Raw genomic sequence first — 17,682 nt, 5'->3', positions numbered from 1 at the left:
AGAACTGATCTAAAAATATATCAGTGTCTTTGTTTTGTCTCAAGATGCACACCAGTAATGTTTTTTTTCTAAGCAGGTTATTAAAAATGACTTAAATGCCCTAATTGAACTATGGGCTAATCCTGGCTTAGTCTAAACCCTGTCTGTGAAACTGGGCCTTAATGTTCATGTGCAGTAAATATGATGGTCATATGGCACTCACCACAGAAGAGCGAAGGACTTTGAAGGACTGTAATATAAAGATGGTACAAACTAACACCCATATTTAGAAACATTGTGAAAGTGAACCATACAAAACTGCCACCAGAATAAGCACAGATATCTACTGGCGCAGTGTGTCACATGACCAAATGTGGTTCATCATGCTCAAATAAGCTCTGCTTTCACATTTATCCACTTGGGAAAACATATTCAGAATGCTTGGCCAAAATGTAGTGCAAAAGAGCATAAATCCTGACTGATGTAGACGTATCCGGACAGAATGCGCAGAGCACTGGTGTAGTTCTCCAGCGGTTGTTGGATGTTTGTAGTCTAAACATTTGTTCTGATGTGTTTTCAGTCACCTGGTGGCCTCGGCTCATCGAGAGCTGCCCGTGAAGGGAAGTTCAGCATCTGTGGCTCAGGTAAACACACTTGGTTTTAATCAAGGCCTGTTTTAGATGGTGTGCATTGATTGATTGTGCGCTGTGAGTCTCTAAAGTCATGTTCGATGGTGTCTTTGTGTCCTCAGGCCCGACTGTGTCTGTTCAGCGCCGTCCGTTCAGTTATGGCCAATGGTATGAGGATTCTGGGTATCACACCGGTGGAGAAAATGTAAATGTCATTTTCATTTACGTTTGTTCATTTCCTGGTGCATCGTGTTTATTGGCCATCTTTAATGCTACACCAAGATCCAGGGCCCTCATTTATAAAATGTTGCACAGAAACCATCGTAAATTTTTACAATCATCTCTTAAATATGCGTACATGAATGAACATTCGCACAGAAAACGCCTCACTTTCAGATGTGAAATCTATGAATTGCAATTGATGTTAAACCTGCGTGCAACTGAATGGTTTGAGTTCTCTGTCTTGTAAAAGACTCCTAATTAATGTCATTAAAACATAAAAGATCAGCAGTCATCATCCAAATCCTTTCATTTAGAACAGCGAGCTGCAAGAACAGCTTACATTTCCAAAACCCTGCAGTACTCTGACAAGAGAGATGTCATCTTGGCCTGAATCAGACAGAAGTGTGTCGATGACTTCAGTGCCAGCGTTAGACGGCTTGGACCTTCATTTCCAAACCACTGACAAAACAAAAACCCAGACATGCATCCCACTGAGTTAGGAATAGTGTTGATCTTCAGGAACATTTCAGTCATGTAAACCACTGAATCCAACATTCTCAGTTGGATTAAAAAAACAACTTCAGTGCTGTGATAGTGGACCAGATGAAGCATTCATTTTTTTCTACATATTTTCTTGCAATTTTAGCAGTGTCTTTCTCCATTTCTAAACGCATCAAATAAAGTTTGGTATTGAATATATGCAACGTATGTAAACAAATGTTTTTACATATGTAGATGATTCAGATCGATTAGGACTGATGCACGTAAACACACCCAGTGTAGCAGAGAACCGGCGACACGTCCGTCCTCACATTTAATCACATCTGTAAATTCACATCGGCCCATAAGAGCGGACCAAAGCTGTGCCTCATAAACACAAACAGAGACGGTCCTGGACGACGAGGCATACCCTAAACACAGTATTCAACATTTGCTCTGTGATTAAAACAGCTCTCCAGCCCTGTTACCGTCATCTTACGTCAATATTTAAGAACACTTGAACAAAAAACATGGGAAATCTCAACAGAAATCCTGTGTGAAGTACATTCAGTATAGGGGTTTGGCATCAGTGTATCTGCATCAAGACCTACAAATGAAAATAAACAGATAAAAAACACAAAATAAACAGCAGTCCTTCCCACTCCCGCCTCCTTCACCAGCGCAGACCAATCAGAACGCCTCTCTCTCTCTCTCTCTCTCTCTCTCTCTCTCTCTCTCTCTCTCTCTCTCTCTCTCTCTCTCTCTCCTGATGTAGTGTAGTCAGTTCATGTCCAACATCAGCGGCTCCGAGTCAGAGATGTTCCTCATCAGAGTCTCTGTCCCACTGAGTGCTTTCATCAGACCCCGATGAGTTTCTGTGTGTCCTCTTGGTCTGGACTGGTCTTCTGTAGTTTGCTGGTGTCTTGTTTGGGCAGTCCGTACAGATAGATGGACACACACACCAGCAGCGCTCCGGAGAGGAATATCGCCGCTGCAGAGAGCAAGAACTCAACATTAATTAACCGTGTTTAACACTAAGCATCTAATCAGTCATTACATTCATAAGCTGTATCTGCCAATGGTAAAAACCTTTAAAAAAAAATGTACAGATAATTCACTCACCTCCTTGTCATCCAAAATGTTTGTCTTTCTTTCTTCAGTCGTAAGAAACATTTCAGGATTTCTCTCCATATAGTGGACTTCTATGGTGCCCCGAGTTCGAACTTCCAAAATGCAGTTTAAATGCAGCTTCAAAGGACTCTAAACGATCTTAGCCGAGGAAAAAGAGTCTTATCTAGAGAAATGATCGGTTATTTTGTAAAACAATTGTCATGAACCAGACTACACAAGAGTTTGCATGTGCATCACAGAGCTAGATGAGAATTTGGGGTTTAAAGTGTATAAATTGTCATTTTTTTATAGAAAATAACCCATCGTTTCACTAGATAAGACCCTTCTTCCTCGGCTGGGGTCGTTTAGAGTCCTTTGAAGCTGCATTTAAACTGCGTTTTAGAAGTTCAAACTCGGGGCACCATAGAAGTCCACTATATGGAGAGAAATCCTCAAATGTTTTCCTCAAAAAAAACTATTTCTTCACGACTGGAGAAAGAAAGACATGGGCATCTTGGATGACAACGGGGTGAGTACATTATCTGTATTTTTTTGTTCTGTGAACTGCTCCTTTAATATTTGGCTTTATCCCAGAGTTCCTATATATTTTCAATTTCAAAATGACACACTTTTCCAGACTCAAATTTTCAAACTCTCTCTTTTGAACAAAAACGGTTCCTACAGCATTACTTAAGCTTTATATTTAGTATATTATTTTATTTTTTCAGTTTTCTTTTCACTGATTTTCTGACAACATACAGAGCCCCTAGAATAAAATAAAAAAATAAAATAATAATAAAAAAACAGACTTGCATGCAAACAAGAAACTATTCACATTTTTGCATGCTTACACATTACAATGTCTAGTTTTATATAACCTATTCCCTTGTGCATCACTGCCATCCTACTATGAATAAAGAAAAAGCGGTAACACTTTACAATAAGGTTCATTAGTTAAAAACATTAGTTAACATGAACTAATAATGAACTGCACTTATACAGCATTTATTAATCTTTGTTAATGTTAATTTCAACATTTACTAATGCATTCTAAAAATCTTGTTAACGTTAGTGCAGTGTGAACTAACATGAACAATGAACAACTGTATTTTCGTTGACTAACGTTAATGAAGATTAGTAAATACAGTAACAAATGTATTGCTCATGGTTAGTTCATGTTAGTTAGTACATTAACTAATGTTTAACTAATGAACCTTATTGCAAAGTGTTAGTGAAAAAGCATAGATGCACATAAATTAATAGTGATCTACTTGCTAAACTTTGTCTTTTCTTATAGTAGTACCTCTAACATCAAGGCCTTACGTATAATTTAGCACATCCTCTGCAGTGGCAGAACAATAATAATAATATATTATGGCTGTGTGCATTGTCCTATTTGCCAAGTTTCAGTTCATTTAGTTAAGTTTATTTGGCTTTATTAGGGCAGTATGCCATGTTTCAAGGCCTAAGGTCTCTGAGAAACCACAGCTCGAAATGGGCTGATGGCACAATGCTCAGTGTACATTCTTCTATACATTGAGTTTAATAGTTTCTCATGTGCACGTTAAAGTCTGTGTGTTTTTTATTTTTGCAAAGGTCCTTGAGGCTATGCAATATAGTGCTAAGAATATCGAGAAGATAAAAATGAAAAGTGCACCTTGTGTTTGACAATAACTAAAAAAAATCTGCAAACAGCTGCCATGAAAACACACTTCTTGCATGATTTATTTTTAATAAATTATAATTTGTCTAGCCTTAAAAAGCTAAATAGGGGGAAAGGTCTGGAAATGCAATTCTATACTTTTCCAAAGCACATAGGAACCCTGATATCCAGAGTTTAGATTCATGTGCTGGAAATGTATGCAAATGAGTGCTTATTTAATTAGATGGTTTCTCTCAGTACCTGACGGCAGCATTACCACAGGAATGACACTGGAGCGTCTCGTGTAAAGGTGAGTGGCTCAGTATATAATGCAGAACAGAAGAAGAAGCACTCACTGATCTGTAGGCCGAAGAGAACGACGGAGGCCACGGTGGACAGGACGATGGCTGCGGCCGCGGAGAAGCCCTTCATGATGTTATCGGTGTATTTCACCACCACAGACGTGTACATCCCTCCCACGCTCGCCAAAACTGCAGGCACAAAGCAGAGAAACCCGTCAAACCACTCCAGCGGCATATTCACACTTACAATGAGAGGTGTGACAGGTTTATATGGGCAGGACATTCTCTCTCAAAGAGCCGTATCATTCACTTCCACAACTCACTTGAGGAGCAGAAGTAAAGGTCAGGCGGCAGACGTTACTCACAGACGACTAAGCAGACCCACGGCGTGTATCCGAAGAAGAAGCCTTTCTCTAGGACCTGGGCCCCGTCGGTAATGTAGACCCCAAAGAGGGTGATGACGATTCCAGAGAGGTACATCTGGATGTTTCGGACCCACAGAGACGTGTCTGAACTCTTCAGGACCTTCTCGAAGTACACACCTGATCCAAACACAGAGAGTCACTAATGCTCCTCGTCAGAAACCTGAACATGACACCATGAACGTTTCATACCCGCAAACCCGGAGCACAGCACCGCCACCGCGATCGCCACGAAGCCCACGAATGGGTTCTGCTCCACCTGAATCACACAAGATCAGCCACAGAGGAAACACTTGAGACACAGACACTTTGACCAATGCTGGTCAACAATGAACGTTTTAGGATGAGGTTTCTTCTGTTCACCGAGGTTGCATTGATTTGATTAAATATACAGTAAAAACTGCAATGTTTGCTGTGATCAAAGCTACATTTTCAGCATCGTTACTTCAGTCTTCAGTGTCACATGATCCTTCAGAAATCATTCTGGAAATGTGTGCAAACATGCAAGTTTGGAGTAAGTTAGTAAGCGAAGAAAATGATTTGTTTTATTCAGCAAGGATGCGTTAAATTGATCAAAAGTGCCAGTAAAGACATTCTTAATGTTACAAAAGATCTCTATTTCTAATACAGTTGAAGTCAAAAGTTCTTGCAGAATGCTAACTGATGCTCCAGAAGGAAAAAACCATGCATTAAGAGCCGGGGGTGAAAACTTTTTGAGGTTAGATTCAACTTATTTCGACTTCTGGAGCTTCTTAAGGGCAGTACTACGTTTTATTTAAAAATGAGAAAAATATACACATCTCCATTCAGTTCAAAAGTTTTCACCCCCGGCTCTTAATGCATGGTTTTTTCCTTCTGGAGCATCAGTGAGTGTTTGAACCTTCTGTAATAGTTGCATATGAGTCCCTCAGTTGTCCTCAGTGTGAAAAGATGGGTCTCAAAATCATACAGTCATTGTTGGAAAGGGTTCAAATACACAAAAATGCTGGAAAACCGGCTTTTTGGGAGCTGAAGAACAGCAGGCAGTTTAACTGTTTAACAGGACAAGCAAGGGACTCATGAACAACTATCACTAAACAAAAACACACAGCTGTGGATCATTCAGAGAACAACACAGTAGTAAGAATCTAGGGGATGTAAACTTTTGAATGTGGTCATTTTCATCTATTATTTTCTCTTGTGAACTATATGTAAACATCTTTCAGGTGAAATATCTTATTCAGGTCATGCACTTTGTTATCCCTCTTATTTTGTTAAAATAATTCACATTTTGCAGATTCTGAAAGGTGTATGTAAACTTATGACTTCAACTGTAAATGTGCCGTTCTTCTTTTCAACTTTGTATTCAACTATGATTCCTAAAAAAATCAAATGTATCACAGTTTGCACAAAAATATTGTGCAGCACAACTGTTTTCGACATTGATAATAATCAGAAATGTTTCTCGAGCAGCAAATCAGTTTATTAGAATGATTTCTGAAGGATCATGTGACACTGAAGACTGGAGTAATGATGCTGAAAATTTGGCTTTGATCACAGAAATAAATTACAGAGTAACAGATATTCACATAGCAAACAACCGTTTTAAATCATAATAATATTTTACATTTTTACAGTATTTTTGATCAAATAAATGCTGCCTTGAGAAGCAAAAGAAACATTTTTCAAATATATTAATATACTTTATTCTAAACTTTTAACTGGTAGTGTACAATGCTCAAAGCCCCAATCTAGACTGGTTAGGAGCCGGTCAATAGATGTGGCCAGTGTTCAAACTCCTGCTGAAGAGCAGCACTGTGTACAAACCTGGACTTTAGTGGCCTGCGGCGGCGTCCACTGCACCAGAGTGACTCCTGCACACAGCATGAAGACGGAGAACCACTGCAGGCGGCTCAGAGAGCGGTTGAGCATCAGCACCGTACACAGCGCCGTACAGGGGATCTTCAGCTGATACGTCACCTGACACACAAACACCCTCAGCAAAACACACTCTTCCCTCCACTCTCTGTCAGCTAAAGCCAGCGGAAAGGATTCATTCACAAGAAAACTGTGTTTGTCAACATAGAAAACACTGATCTCAGATCTCCCATAATCAAGTCAAACAAGACAGGTAGAGCGAGACTCAGTGAAAAATCTCCCTGTGACTGACTGTTTTACTACATGAGTTGAGAAGGAAAGGCAGTTCAGAGTTTACTTTCCCAGCTGATGGAGCATAAACACACACACACACTTGTGGGCCGAAAAACACTGAAATTCAAGCAAACCTGCAATAATTAAATATGTTCAATAATACAAATATCCTTTATGTATTTAATCTCATTTTATTAACCGATGACTTTGCTGCTGACCTTCGATGATCCAATTCATCCATACTAATAAGCAAACATTACTCCAGATAATCTAATCTAATTTTCCTTTTTTTATTGCTGAAGATGTCAATTTACTTTTCTCTAAGCCTGAGGCTTTTGGTGTGAAAAGGCTTTTATATTTGACAAAAGTAAAACTTTGTATATTAAAAACAAACAAGCAAATAAGCAAACCCTGGCCAGATTTAAGAAGTAACACAAAAGTAAAGTAGCGCATTGCTTTCCATAAAAAGTAACTAAGTAACGTTATTAGTTACTAGCTTTTTTTTAGGGAGTAACTCAATATTGTAATGCATTACTTTTAAAAGTAACTTTCCCCAACACTGGTAACTAGTAATGAGTAACATTTTACATTCTTTGAGTAACTAGCCCAACACTCTTCCTAAATGTCTGTTTTTGAGTTTAAAGGAGAAGTTCACTTCCAGAACAATATTTACAGATAATGTACTCACCCCCTTGTCATCCAAGATGTTCATGTCTGTCTTTCTTCAGTCAAAAAGAAATGGTGTCTTTTGAGGAAAACATTTCAGGAATGTTCTCCATATAGTGGACTTCTATGGTGCCCTGAGTTTGAACTTCCAAAATGCAGTTTAAATGCAGCTTCAAAGAGCTCTAAACAATCCCAGATGAGGAAGAAGAGTCTTATCTAGCGGTATTTTCTAAAAACATTTACAATTTATATACTTTTTAATCTCTAAACAGAGCTAGACAAGACAAGCATTTCCTCGGCTGGGATCATTTAGAGCCATCTGAAGTTGAATCCTGAAATGTTTTCCCCAAAAAACTTAATTTCCTTACAACTGAAGAAAGAAAGACATGAACATCTTGGATGACAAGGGGGTGAGTACATTATCTGGAAATATTTGCTCTGAAAGTGAACTATTCTTTTAACTACAGCGAGGACAAGATGGCAAACTTTGTATTTTTGAAAGCACAGAGGTCACTGTGTTCATGATACCTGGTAGACAGCAGCATCCAAGTTGCTTAAGGCCACGAAGCCCATGTTATTCTGGATGGCGTAGACTACTGAGGGCACACTCAGCTTCAGCAGCTCCATGGGACTCTTGAAAATGTGGTTGACCAGTGTGCTCCTGCACCGGCCGAAGTCTCCCATCTCCCTGTGTCACAGAAATACAGCACACATGAGGACGACAGATATGGCAAGCCGTTTTAGCCTAAAATATACTATGCATTACTCATCGTGAAAGCATTTTTACTAGTAACAATTCAATTAGAGAGCTCTTTAAATCAATTTTTACTAGCTACAATTACAATTACAGAGCTCTACAAATTATTCTTTACTAGTCATATGTCTCCATTGACTTCCATTTATCTTTAATTACAGAGCTCTACAACTGAATAACAACTTGTAACAACTAAATTAGAGAGCTCTCTAAATAAATTCTTACTAGTAAAAACTGAATTAGAGAGCTCACTACTTGGAATTGTTACCAGTAATAATTCAGTTGTAGAGCTCTGTAATTAAAAATGAATGGAAGTCAATGGAGAGATATATGGCAAGCCGTTTTAGCTTATAATATTCTAAGTGTTACTTGTCATAATTGAATTTTTACTAGTGAGAATTACAATTAGAGAGCTCTACAATTGCATTTTTACTAGTAACAATTCCGAATAGAGAGCTCTCTAATTTAATTCTCACTAGTAAAAATGCAATTACAGAGATCTATAATTAAATTTTTACTAGTAAAAAAACACATTATAGATATGTTTAATTGCAGAGCTCCGTAATTAAATTAAAGAGCTCTCTAAATCAGTTCTTACTAGCAACAATTGAATTAGAGAGCTCTTTAATTTGAATTCTTAATAGTAAAAATTAATTTAGAGAGCTCTTTAATTTGAATTGTTACTAGTAAAAAATGATTTAGAGAGGTTTCTAACTGGAATTGTTACTAGTAAGAACTCATTTGTAGAGCCCTCTAATTGTAATTGTTACTAGTAAAAATTCAACTGTAGAGCTCTGTAATTAAAAATAAATGGAAGTCAATGGAGACATATGCCTAGTAAAAAATAATTTGTAGAGCTCTCTAATTGGAATTGTTTCTAGTAGTAATTGAATCAGAGAGCTCTCTAATATGCATTGTTACTAGTAAAAATGTAATTATAGAGCTCTCCAATTAAATTATTACTAGTAAAAATTCAATTATGACGAGTAACACTTAAGCTAAAAACGGCTTGCCATATATGTCTCCATTGACTTCCATTCATTTTTAATTACAGAGCTCTACAACTGAATTTTTACTAGCAATAATTCCAATTAGTGAGCTCTCTAATTCAGTTGTTACAAGTAAGAATTCAATTGTAGAGCTCTCAAATTAAAAATGAATGGAAGTCAAAGGAGACATATGACTAGTAAAAATGAATTTGTAGAGCTCTCTAATAGGGGTTATGCCCAACAGGCTTCCGTTTTCTGCTAAACAGGTCTCGTTGCTTCCGGTTCACGCGTTTTGCATATCCCTCTTTAAATATGAACATGATTTACTCAAGATTCATTCAAAGTGGACACTAAAAATGATCATAACCAATGTCCATCACATATGTGGATTGATATATAAAAGTTTTAAATTTTTATTCTTTTCACTAACATTTATATATAAATATCGAATGAAACGTCCACAATAAACAGCTGGCTTGTTTAACTGATTACCTTAAAAGTCCGTCGATATCGCCATTATTTATTACGGCTATTAACACGTTCTCCGACAAGCGGAACCAATGAGACCTGTTTTCCGGGGTTGGTCATGTGACGTTCGGCATATAGCCTATTGAATTGTTACTAGTAAAAAATGCATTTACGACGAGTAACACTTAGTATATTTTAGGCTAAAACGGCTTGCCATAGACAGACAGACAGACAGACAGAAGGACACACACCTGAGCAGCATGACCAGACTCAGCAGCAGTTTGATGATCTCTGTCAGACAGACCGCGGTGGTGGAGAAGTAGAGGTCTGAGGACACGGTTCTGGTGTATCTGAGAGCCACTGTGTATGTGGCCGCCACCAGAGTCATGACAGTCAGACAGTAGATCTTGAAGATCACACTCACCGACTCTGAAACACGACAACAGCACATTAGTAGCTTTAGGAGTGAACCAATCCGTCATATGAAGAGAAACAGCAGCATATTATCAGATGTTATGATCTGTGCCTCAGCTCGTTACTGTCAGTCCAGCTCACTTACCGCTCGCCATGATTGATTTCTGTCGGTTAATCGGTTATGATAAGTAATAAATAGGCTATCTTGTATTTGACACGTCTGTCTGCATTTCTGTTTCCCAGGCGAATGGAGAAGAGTTCCAGCTACCGTCAAAAGAGACACACAGGCACTTCCGCACACGCACATAGGAGGCGACATTTCAAAATAAAAGTCGGATTGTTTTGAATGTACCTCAGTGAATAGATGCACAATATTAGTGATCCTGGACCGCAAAACCAGTCATAGGTTGAATAAATAAGCTTTCCGTTGGTGTATGGTTTGTTAGGACAGGACAATATTTGGCTGAGATACAACTATTTGAAAATCTCGAATCTGAGGATGCAAAAATCTAAATACTAAGAAAATCGCCTTTAATGTTATTCAAATTAAGCTCTTAGCAATGCATATTACTAATAAAAAAAAATTTCTTATTATTAACTATATTAAGAGTGTTTCAAATTCACCTTGGTACTGTTTTTACTAGTTTTGAATGTTGTAACTTCAAATTAATATTTTAAAAAATTGTGCTCGCACATAAGATAACACGAGTTACATAATCAGATCTTTTTTTCCAAGTAACTGTTATAGTAACACATTGTTTTTAATTTACAAGTTAATATCAGTTACTTTTTCCCCATTTATTGTTTGAAAGCTCTTCTGTTGAAAGCATTTAAGAGTAAGATGTTACTTTAGTTGTCTGATAAATGTGAATGCATTAATTCATCTCACTCACAAAAAAATGAATAAAAACCGTGAATTGCAACTCAGAATATGACGCAAACCTGCAATAATGAAATGATAAATAATACAAATATCCTTTATGTATTTAATCCCATTTTATTAACCAATGTCTTTGCTGCTGACCTTCGATGATCCAATTCATCCATACTGATAAGCAAAAATTACTCAAGATAATCTAACATTTGTCTTTCTTTCTTTTTTTTTTGCTAAATAGTGGTGAACTTTCTTCATCTGTATTCTACTGTACAGATGTCAATTTACTTTCCCTTTAGCTTTTGGTGTCAAATAACTTTTACATTTGTCAAAAATATAACTTTTTATTTGAAAAACAAACAAGCAAGCCCTGCCCAGAGTAAAAAAGTAACGCAAAAGTAACGTAACGCACTTCTTTCCATAAAAAGTAACTGAGCAACATAATCAGTTACCTTTTTAGGGAGTAACTCAATATTGTAACGCATTACTTTTAAAAGTAACTTTTCCCAACACTGCAAATAAGTACATTTTACAGTAAATCATTATCTTAAAGTGCACTTATTTTAAAGCACATGTAAAGCACATGATTATAATTTACACACATATATATATATATATATATATATATATATATATATATATATATATAATATATTTGAAAATGCATCTTCTTTATTACACGTGTGTCATTAAGACACGACAATTCCAATTTCAATAGAAATGACATTAATTCATTAATAAAGTATTTTTAATAAGGTATTTTAGCATAAATGTTTGTCAGTACAATCAGCAGTAACACTTTCAACCACACTTCAAAGAAAATATTATGTAATATCAGTAATTATAAAAAAAGATGTCCTGAAGTCTTACTTAAGTGGGTCAAAACAATCTAAATCTCAGCTAATTGCATTTAATATAAATTTGAATTTAAACTATAATACATTGCATTGCAATTAATATGCAATTAAGAGTCCAAAAACATTAAATTCAGTTGCAGTTATTTATTTTTGGTAATAAATACTCATTAAAGCTATGCTAAGGGGACTTCTGACCAGGGTAAAATTCTTTAAGCCTGACCTAAACCTCGTTTTCTTGCTTTTTCACAAACACCTGATTGTTGTAACACACACTTACCCATGCAGTTTCACATTAAAGTATTTTTATTCATGCCAGTGAATAAAGAAAATCATTATTTATCAAAACAGAAATAATCCTTTGTTTTTATAATACAAATAACAGTTGTGTACGTTACCATTAGGTAACCCAGATCAGATTAATCTCTTTTTTCACTTATAGAGTTATACCTGCTTAAACACAAAAGAAAAAAGGTACACACTTTATTTTAAGGTGTCCTTGTTACACGTTACATGTACTTACTATTATTATAGCTATTAATTATGCATAATTACATGCAATTAACCCAAAACCACACCCTAATTCTAACCGTATAGTAGGTACAAATAATGAAATAATATTACTCAAATAGTTAAATAATCTTACTCAGTACTTAAATGTGTAATTACTATGGAAGCCCGTTTCCGCCACTAAATAAAAAGAAAGGTTATTGTGACGTGTTATCTCACAATTCTGATTTGTTTTCTCAGAACTGCGAGATATAAACTTACAATTCTGAGAAAGAAAGTCGCAATTGTGTGATATAAACTTGTAATTGTGAGTTATAAAGTCCTAATTCTGAAAAATTTGTAAACTTGCAATTGTGGAAAAAAGGTCAGAATTGTAGGTTTATCTCTAGCAATTCTGACTTTATTTTTTTACAAATTGTCAGTTTATATCCTGCAATTTTGATTTTGTATCTAGCAATTGTGTGTTTATATCTCACAGTTCTGAGAAAAAAAAAGTCAGAATTGCCAGATTTAAAATTGCAATTGCAAGAAAAAAAATTCTGAATTGTAGGTTTATATCCTGCAATTCTGACTTTGTATCTAGCAATTGTTATATCTCACAGCTCTGAGAAAAAAAGTCAGAATTGTGTGAGATTACCTTGTAATTCTGAAAAAATGAGGTCAGAATTGTGAGATATAAACTCATAATTCTGTGAACTTATCAGACTTTTTTTTCTCTTCTCAGAACTGGACTCGCAATTGTGAGTCTATATCTAACAAATGTGAAAAAAAGAAAAAAAGTCAGAATTGTGCATTTATATCTCACAGTTCTGAGAAAAAAAGTCAGAATTGCATGATATAAACTCGCAGTTGCAATTATGAAGTCAGAATTCAGAAATATAAACTTGCAATTCTGAAAAATTAAGTCAGAATTGTGAGATATAAACTCAGAACTCATGAACAGATCAGTCCTTAGAACTTAGCAATTGCAATTTATATCTCACAATTCTGCAGAAGAAAAGTCAGAGTTGTGAGTTTATATCCTGCAATTCTAAATTTATATCAAGCAGTTGTGCATTTATATCTCACAGCTCTGAGAAAAAAAAAAGTCAGAATTGCCAGACGTAAACTTTGCAATTGCAAAAAAAAAAAAAAGTCAGAAATGTGAGATAAAAAGTCACAATTACCTTTTTATTTTTTATTCAGTGGAGAAAACGGCTTTCCATAGGATTGGTCTTTAACAAGCACACCTTAAAATAAAGTGTAACCAAAAAGAAACAGTTTCACAGTTCAGTTTGTGATAAATGTGTAATGTTCTTGTCACACCAAGGCCAACTCTAAATGAAGTGCTGTGTTTTAGAGGAGATGCAGTTTATCTTCTGGACGTGGAACGGGTTTAGGGTTCGGGTGGACTCTGAGCTGATGGCCCCGGAGGTGTTCGGGCCGTGAGAAGCGTCTCTCACACTGCGTACAGCCGTAAGGTCTCTCTCCGGTGTGTGTGCGCATGTGTCTGAGCAGCTGTCCGCTCCTCCTGAAGCTCCATCCGCACTGACAGCAGTGGTGCTGCTTGTCCTCCGTGTGAACGACTGTGTGCCGCCGCAGCTCCTCTGAGCTCTTGAAGCTCTTCTCGCACTGAGAGCAGCGATACGGCTTTTCTCCGGTGTGGATCCTCCGGTGGATCTCCAGTCTTCCCGGCCGGTAAAAGCCCTTTCCGCACTGCGAGCAGAGGTAGGGTCTCTGTCCGGAGTGTTTCTGCGTGTGTTCGGACAGGTTCTCCTGAGACGTGAAGGACAGCTGGCAGTGTGAGCAGCGGTAGGGCTTGTCTCCGGTGTGGATGCGCATGTGTCTTCTGAACCGCGCTTCCACGCTGAAGCTCTTCCCGCACTCACAGCAATAATGACGCTTGTGCGCTGAATCCGTCTCCAGGCTCGTCTTTTCTTCCTCTTCATCGTCTTCTTCTTCTTTAACAATTATGGTGAGAAATTCTACAAGTACAATGTTTTATTGCTGAGAAATGTTTAAAAATATGGATTATGAATCAATGGTATACAGTAAATAAATTCAATTTGAGCAAACATTAGATCCAGAATCCAGTGCAAACTGAATCCATCCCTCACCTTCGGTTTTCACTTCATAAGGCTGAATGATGTCTTCATATTCCTCCTTTGGTTGTATCATTTTAGGAACTGCTTCTACTGGAAACACAAGAGCATTTCAGAACACAAGCTACTAAATCACATCAATTCTGCCATTAGAAACAGCTTCACTCTTAACTTGATTTTCTCTTCATTTAATAAAATAACCTCACGTTTCTAACCATTGTTTTGAAAAGTTACTTTTAAAAGTTATGCATTACAATATTGCGTTACTCACTAGAAAAGTAACACATTACGTTACTTAGTTACGTTTTTACGGAAAGTAATGCGTTACGTTACTTTTGCGTTACTTTTGAAAATCCGGGCAGGGCTTGTTTGTTTGTTTTTAATATAAAAATTATATTTTTGGCAAACGTAAAAGACCTTTCACATTAAAAGCTAAAGGGAAAGTAAATTCACGTAGAACACAGAAGAAGAAAAATGAACACTCTTTAGCAATAAAAAAGAACAAATGTTAGTTTTGAGTCTTGAGTAAGTTTTGCCTATTAGTTTGGTTGAATTGGATCATTGAAGGTCAGCAGCAAAGGCACTGATTAATAAAATGGGATTAAATACATAAAGGATATTTGTATTATTTAACATATTTAATTATTACAGGTTTGCGTCATATTCTGAGCTGCAATTCAGTGTTTTTATTCATTTTGAGGAACACTGAATCTGTTTTTTACATGACTGGTGTTACTTCTTTGAAAAAGTAACTTAGATATTTCCTTGTAAATTAAAAAGTAATGCATTACTTTACTAGTTACTTAAAAAAAAGTAATCTGATGACGTAACTTGTATTACTTGTAATGCGCAATAAAAACTCAATCAGAAAGTACCCTTCATCCTCCCTCGTCTTCCTCTGTAACTCTGTAACACAGCGGCTCTGGATCAACATCAGATGTGCTGGAAACCAACACCAATCTCATCAAAGCAGACTGAACTGATTTCTGGACTGGATCAGGTGTTTTCAGGCCTGCTTCTGGAAGACGACATGCTTCAGGTGTGTTCCATCTGAGTTCAGCTGTTAAACGAGACAAACGTGTTTATACAGTCAGTTTCATACACAAAGCTTTATAAAGTCATAATGGAGGAAAAAGGAGAAATAAAAACAAACCAAGTTTGCATCATTTGAAAATGGGAAGAAAGAGTATTCTAGCATAAGTAGGAAGTAGAAAATGATGCTGTGTCGTCGGTGAAGTGAGAATGCATGAGTAAACATTTCACTCTGGACTGCTGTTCATCAGGGTCTGGGTATGTTTCTGATGATCATAATCTGAATCTGAATTACAATGTTTTGCATTGCATTTTCACAAATAACTACTTCTGACTGGTCCATCTTTGATGATTGTGCCAATGTAGTTTACAATCAGTAATTTAAAAAACTAAACTTTAAATTAAATATAATATTTTTGTTTGATGTTGACAGTTGTTTGGGGATATATTGCCTTTTGTGGACCATTATAAAGTTTCATTACATTTTTGTTCCTGAAATCCACCCTTCTGCTGGGATCAAAATAACAGATTCTTGGGATCAAAAGTATCCCAATCTTACTAAAACATTTTGAACAAACCAAACTGAGGGTGTAATTCAGATTAAAACCAAGATTGGATTTTGTGATCTAATCCAAATTTAGAATCTTTTTTTTTTTCCTCAAACAACCCTTTTTTTAAATTTGATCCAATGCCAAAATCCAATCAGATTACTTTTGAACAACTGGCCCGAGGATGTTCAGACCAGAATTGTTCTACATTTTGATTTGGCTGATGGGTAACTATCTTTTGCAATAGGTTTTTATACTGTATAAACACTCTATTAGACCTAAATCATATTTACTTACACCGTGTACATATGTGAACACAAATAATTACACAAACTCAGATTTACATGCTGTAAAGTGTGTCTGAATTTACACTGTTTCCAAAACAGACAGATGTTCTCTTACTTTCATACTGACAAAGTACTAGAGAAGAGGAACTGAAGAAGGGAAGTAGAACTATATATAAATAGATGGTTTAAGTTATCTTGCCGTTGTACAATATTTTTACAGCATCTAAGTACATTACTCAAACTCTTCTTTGCTTTTTGTCAATGTATTTGTGACATCTCTGAACAGCATAGTCTATGTAAAATAAATATGTCTAATGCCATCACTTCTTTTTGTTGATATTGATTTAATATGATTGGTAAGTGCCTACTTTGCACTTACTGAATAAATATTTGAATTTACATGAAAGATGACACATACATTTAATAAGGTTAGACAATTTGCCTTTATAAAAGTTACAATAAAGGTCCCTAGAAATCAATATCACCAGCATAAAGCGTTGCTAAAACACAAGATATGCCTCGCAAAAAACTAAAACAAATAAATAAAACTCAATATTTAAATATGAAAATAAATACATGTGAGAATAAATAAATAGTCAAATACACGAATGCATAAAAATGTTAAAAATTAATAAAATAATAAAAATACTTTTTTTTAATTGTATTTGTTCTACCTTTATTTATTGTCCTGTTATTACAGCTATTGATTTTTTTTTTTTTTTGCAGGTTTGGTCCTCACTAATATGAATATTGTTTATAAATATAATATATACTAAATATCAGGTGTATAACACAGAAAATAGATTTATTTGTTAAACACACACACACACACACACACACACACACACACACAGAGCAATACATGATAGCTAACATTATCATCGACAAAGTTGTAAACACATGATTGAATGATTGAAATAGAGAGCCACTTTAGTTTAAATATAGCCTGTCATCTTTTTATTATTATTATTAATCCATCAGCATAGTACAAACAGTTGCCAATTTAAGGAATTATGAATTCAAAGTGTTTTTACAGAAAGTGATCGCGTATTTAAATACTGTTTCATGTCTTTAAAGAAACGAGGAAAATAAAGAAAATAAGTTCACTGTTCAAAAACGCATATTTCTGAATGTAAATATACACCTACCTGCTCGTTCTCCTGCAACATGAGCTCTGCTGCTGCTCTTCCGTGTGTTTACTACTGTACTGTTTAACTGTTTGGACTTTATGATCGACGTCTTATCTGTCCAATCGCAGGCAGCCTGCGCGAAGCTCTCAGCCAACCCGA

General features: G+C 36.1%; 3 protein-coding genes across 3 annotated transcripts in view; 1 reads left to right on the top strand and 2 right to left on the bottom strand.

Annotated features, from left to right (window-relative positions):
* rars2 (arginyl-tRNA synthetase 2, mitochondrial) overlaps positions 1 to 1,122 on the top strand; it is an 18,406-nt gene extending 17,284 nt beyond the window's left edge. Inside the window, exons 19-20 of the mRNA XM_073853050.1 lie at positions 560 to 623; positions 731 to 1,122. Coding sequence (XP_073709151.1) covers positions 560 to 623; positions 731 to 817 — 151 coding nt within the window. The 3' untranslated portion in view covers positions 818 to 1,122. The remainder of the gene's footprint in view (positions 1 to 559; positions 624 to 730) is intronic.
* A 485-nt stretch (positions 1,123 to 1,607) lies between these two features.
* Positions 1,608 to 10,492, bottom strand: slc35a1 (solute carrier family 35 member A1). The gene is made up of 8 exons (XM_073853053.1): positions 10,353 to 10,492; positions 10,045 to 10,222; positions 8,111 to 8,270; positions 6,593 to 6,745; positions 4,979 to 5,045; positions 4,730 to 4,906; positions 4,419 to 4,553; positions 1,608 to 2,301 (listed from the first exon to the last, which is right to left on the bottom strand). Exons 1-8 carry the CDS (start codon positions 10,360 to 10,362, stop codon positions 2,168 to 2,170), a joined length of 1,014 nt encoding a protein of 337 aa, XP_073709154.1. The 5' UTR covers positions 10,363 to 10,492; the 3' UTR covers positions 1,608 to 2,167.
* Positions 10,493 to 11,865: 1,373 nt separating this feature from the next.
* LOC141348774 (uncharacterized) lies at positions 11,866 to 15,583 on the bottom strand. The gene is made up of 3 exons (XM_073853056.1): positions 15,402 to 15,583; positions 14,542 to 14,619; positions 11,866 to 14,409 (listed from the first exon to the last, which is right to left on the bottom strand). The coding sequence occupies exons 1-3, from the start codon at positions 15,406 to 15,408 to the stop codon at positions 13,781 to 13,783; spliced, it is 714 nt and encodes a 237-aa protein (XP_073709157.1). The 5' UTR covers positions 15,409 to 15,583; the 3' UTR covers positions 11,866 to 13,780.
* Positions 15,584 to 17,682: the final 2,099 nt, after the last annotated feature.

Source organism: Garra rufa, chromosome 13 (assembly GCF_049309525.1).
Source record: "Garra rufa chromosome 13, GarRuf1.0, whole genome shotgun sequence".
Classification (NCBI taxonomy): domain Eukaryota; kingdom Metazoa; phylum Chordata; class Actinopteri; order Cypriniformes; family Cyprinidae; genus Garra; species Garra rufa.
The sequence above is the reverse complement of the archived record's forward strand: the minus strand, read 5'-3'. Positions and strand labels throughout refer to the sequence as shown.

Coding starts and splice junctions, on each gene's coding strand:
- LOC141348774 (XM_073853056.1), bottom strand. Junction 14,410..14,541: donor TTATGAAGTGAAAACCGAAG/GTGAGGGATGGA, acceptor TTGTACTTGTAG/AATTTCTCACCATAATTGTT.
- slc35a1 (XM_073853053.1), bottom strand. Junction 8,271..10,044: donor AGTCTGGTCATGCTGCTCAG/GTGTGTGTCCTT, acceptor TCTGTGACACAG/GGAGATGGGAGACTTCGGCC. Junction 4,907..4,978: donor GCTGTGCTCCGGGTTTGCGG/GTATGAAACGTT, acceptor TGTTTGGATCAG/GTGTGTACTTCGAGAAGGTC.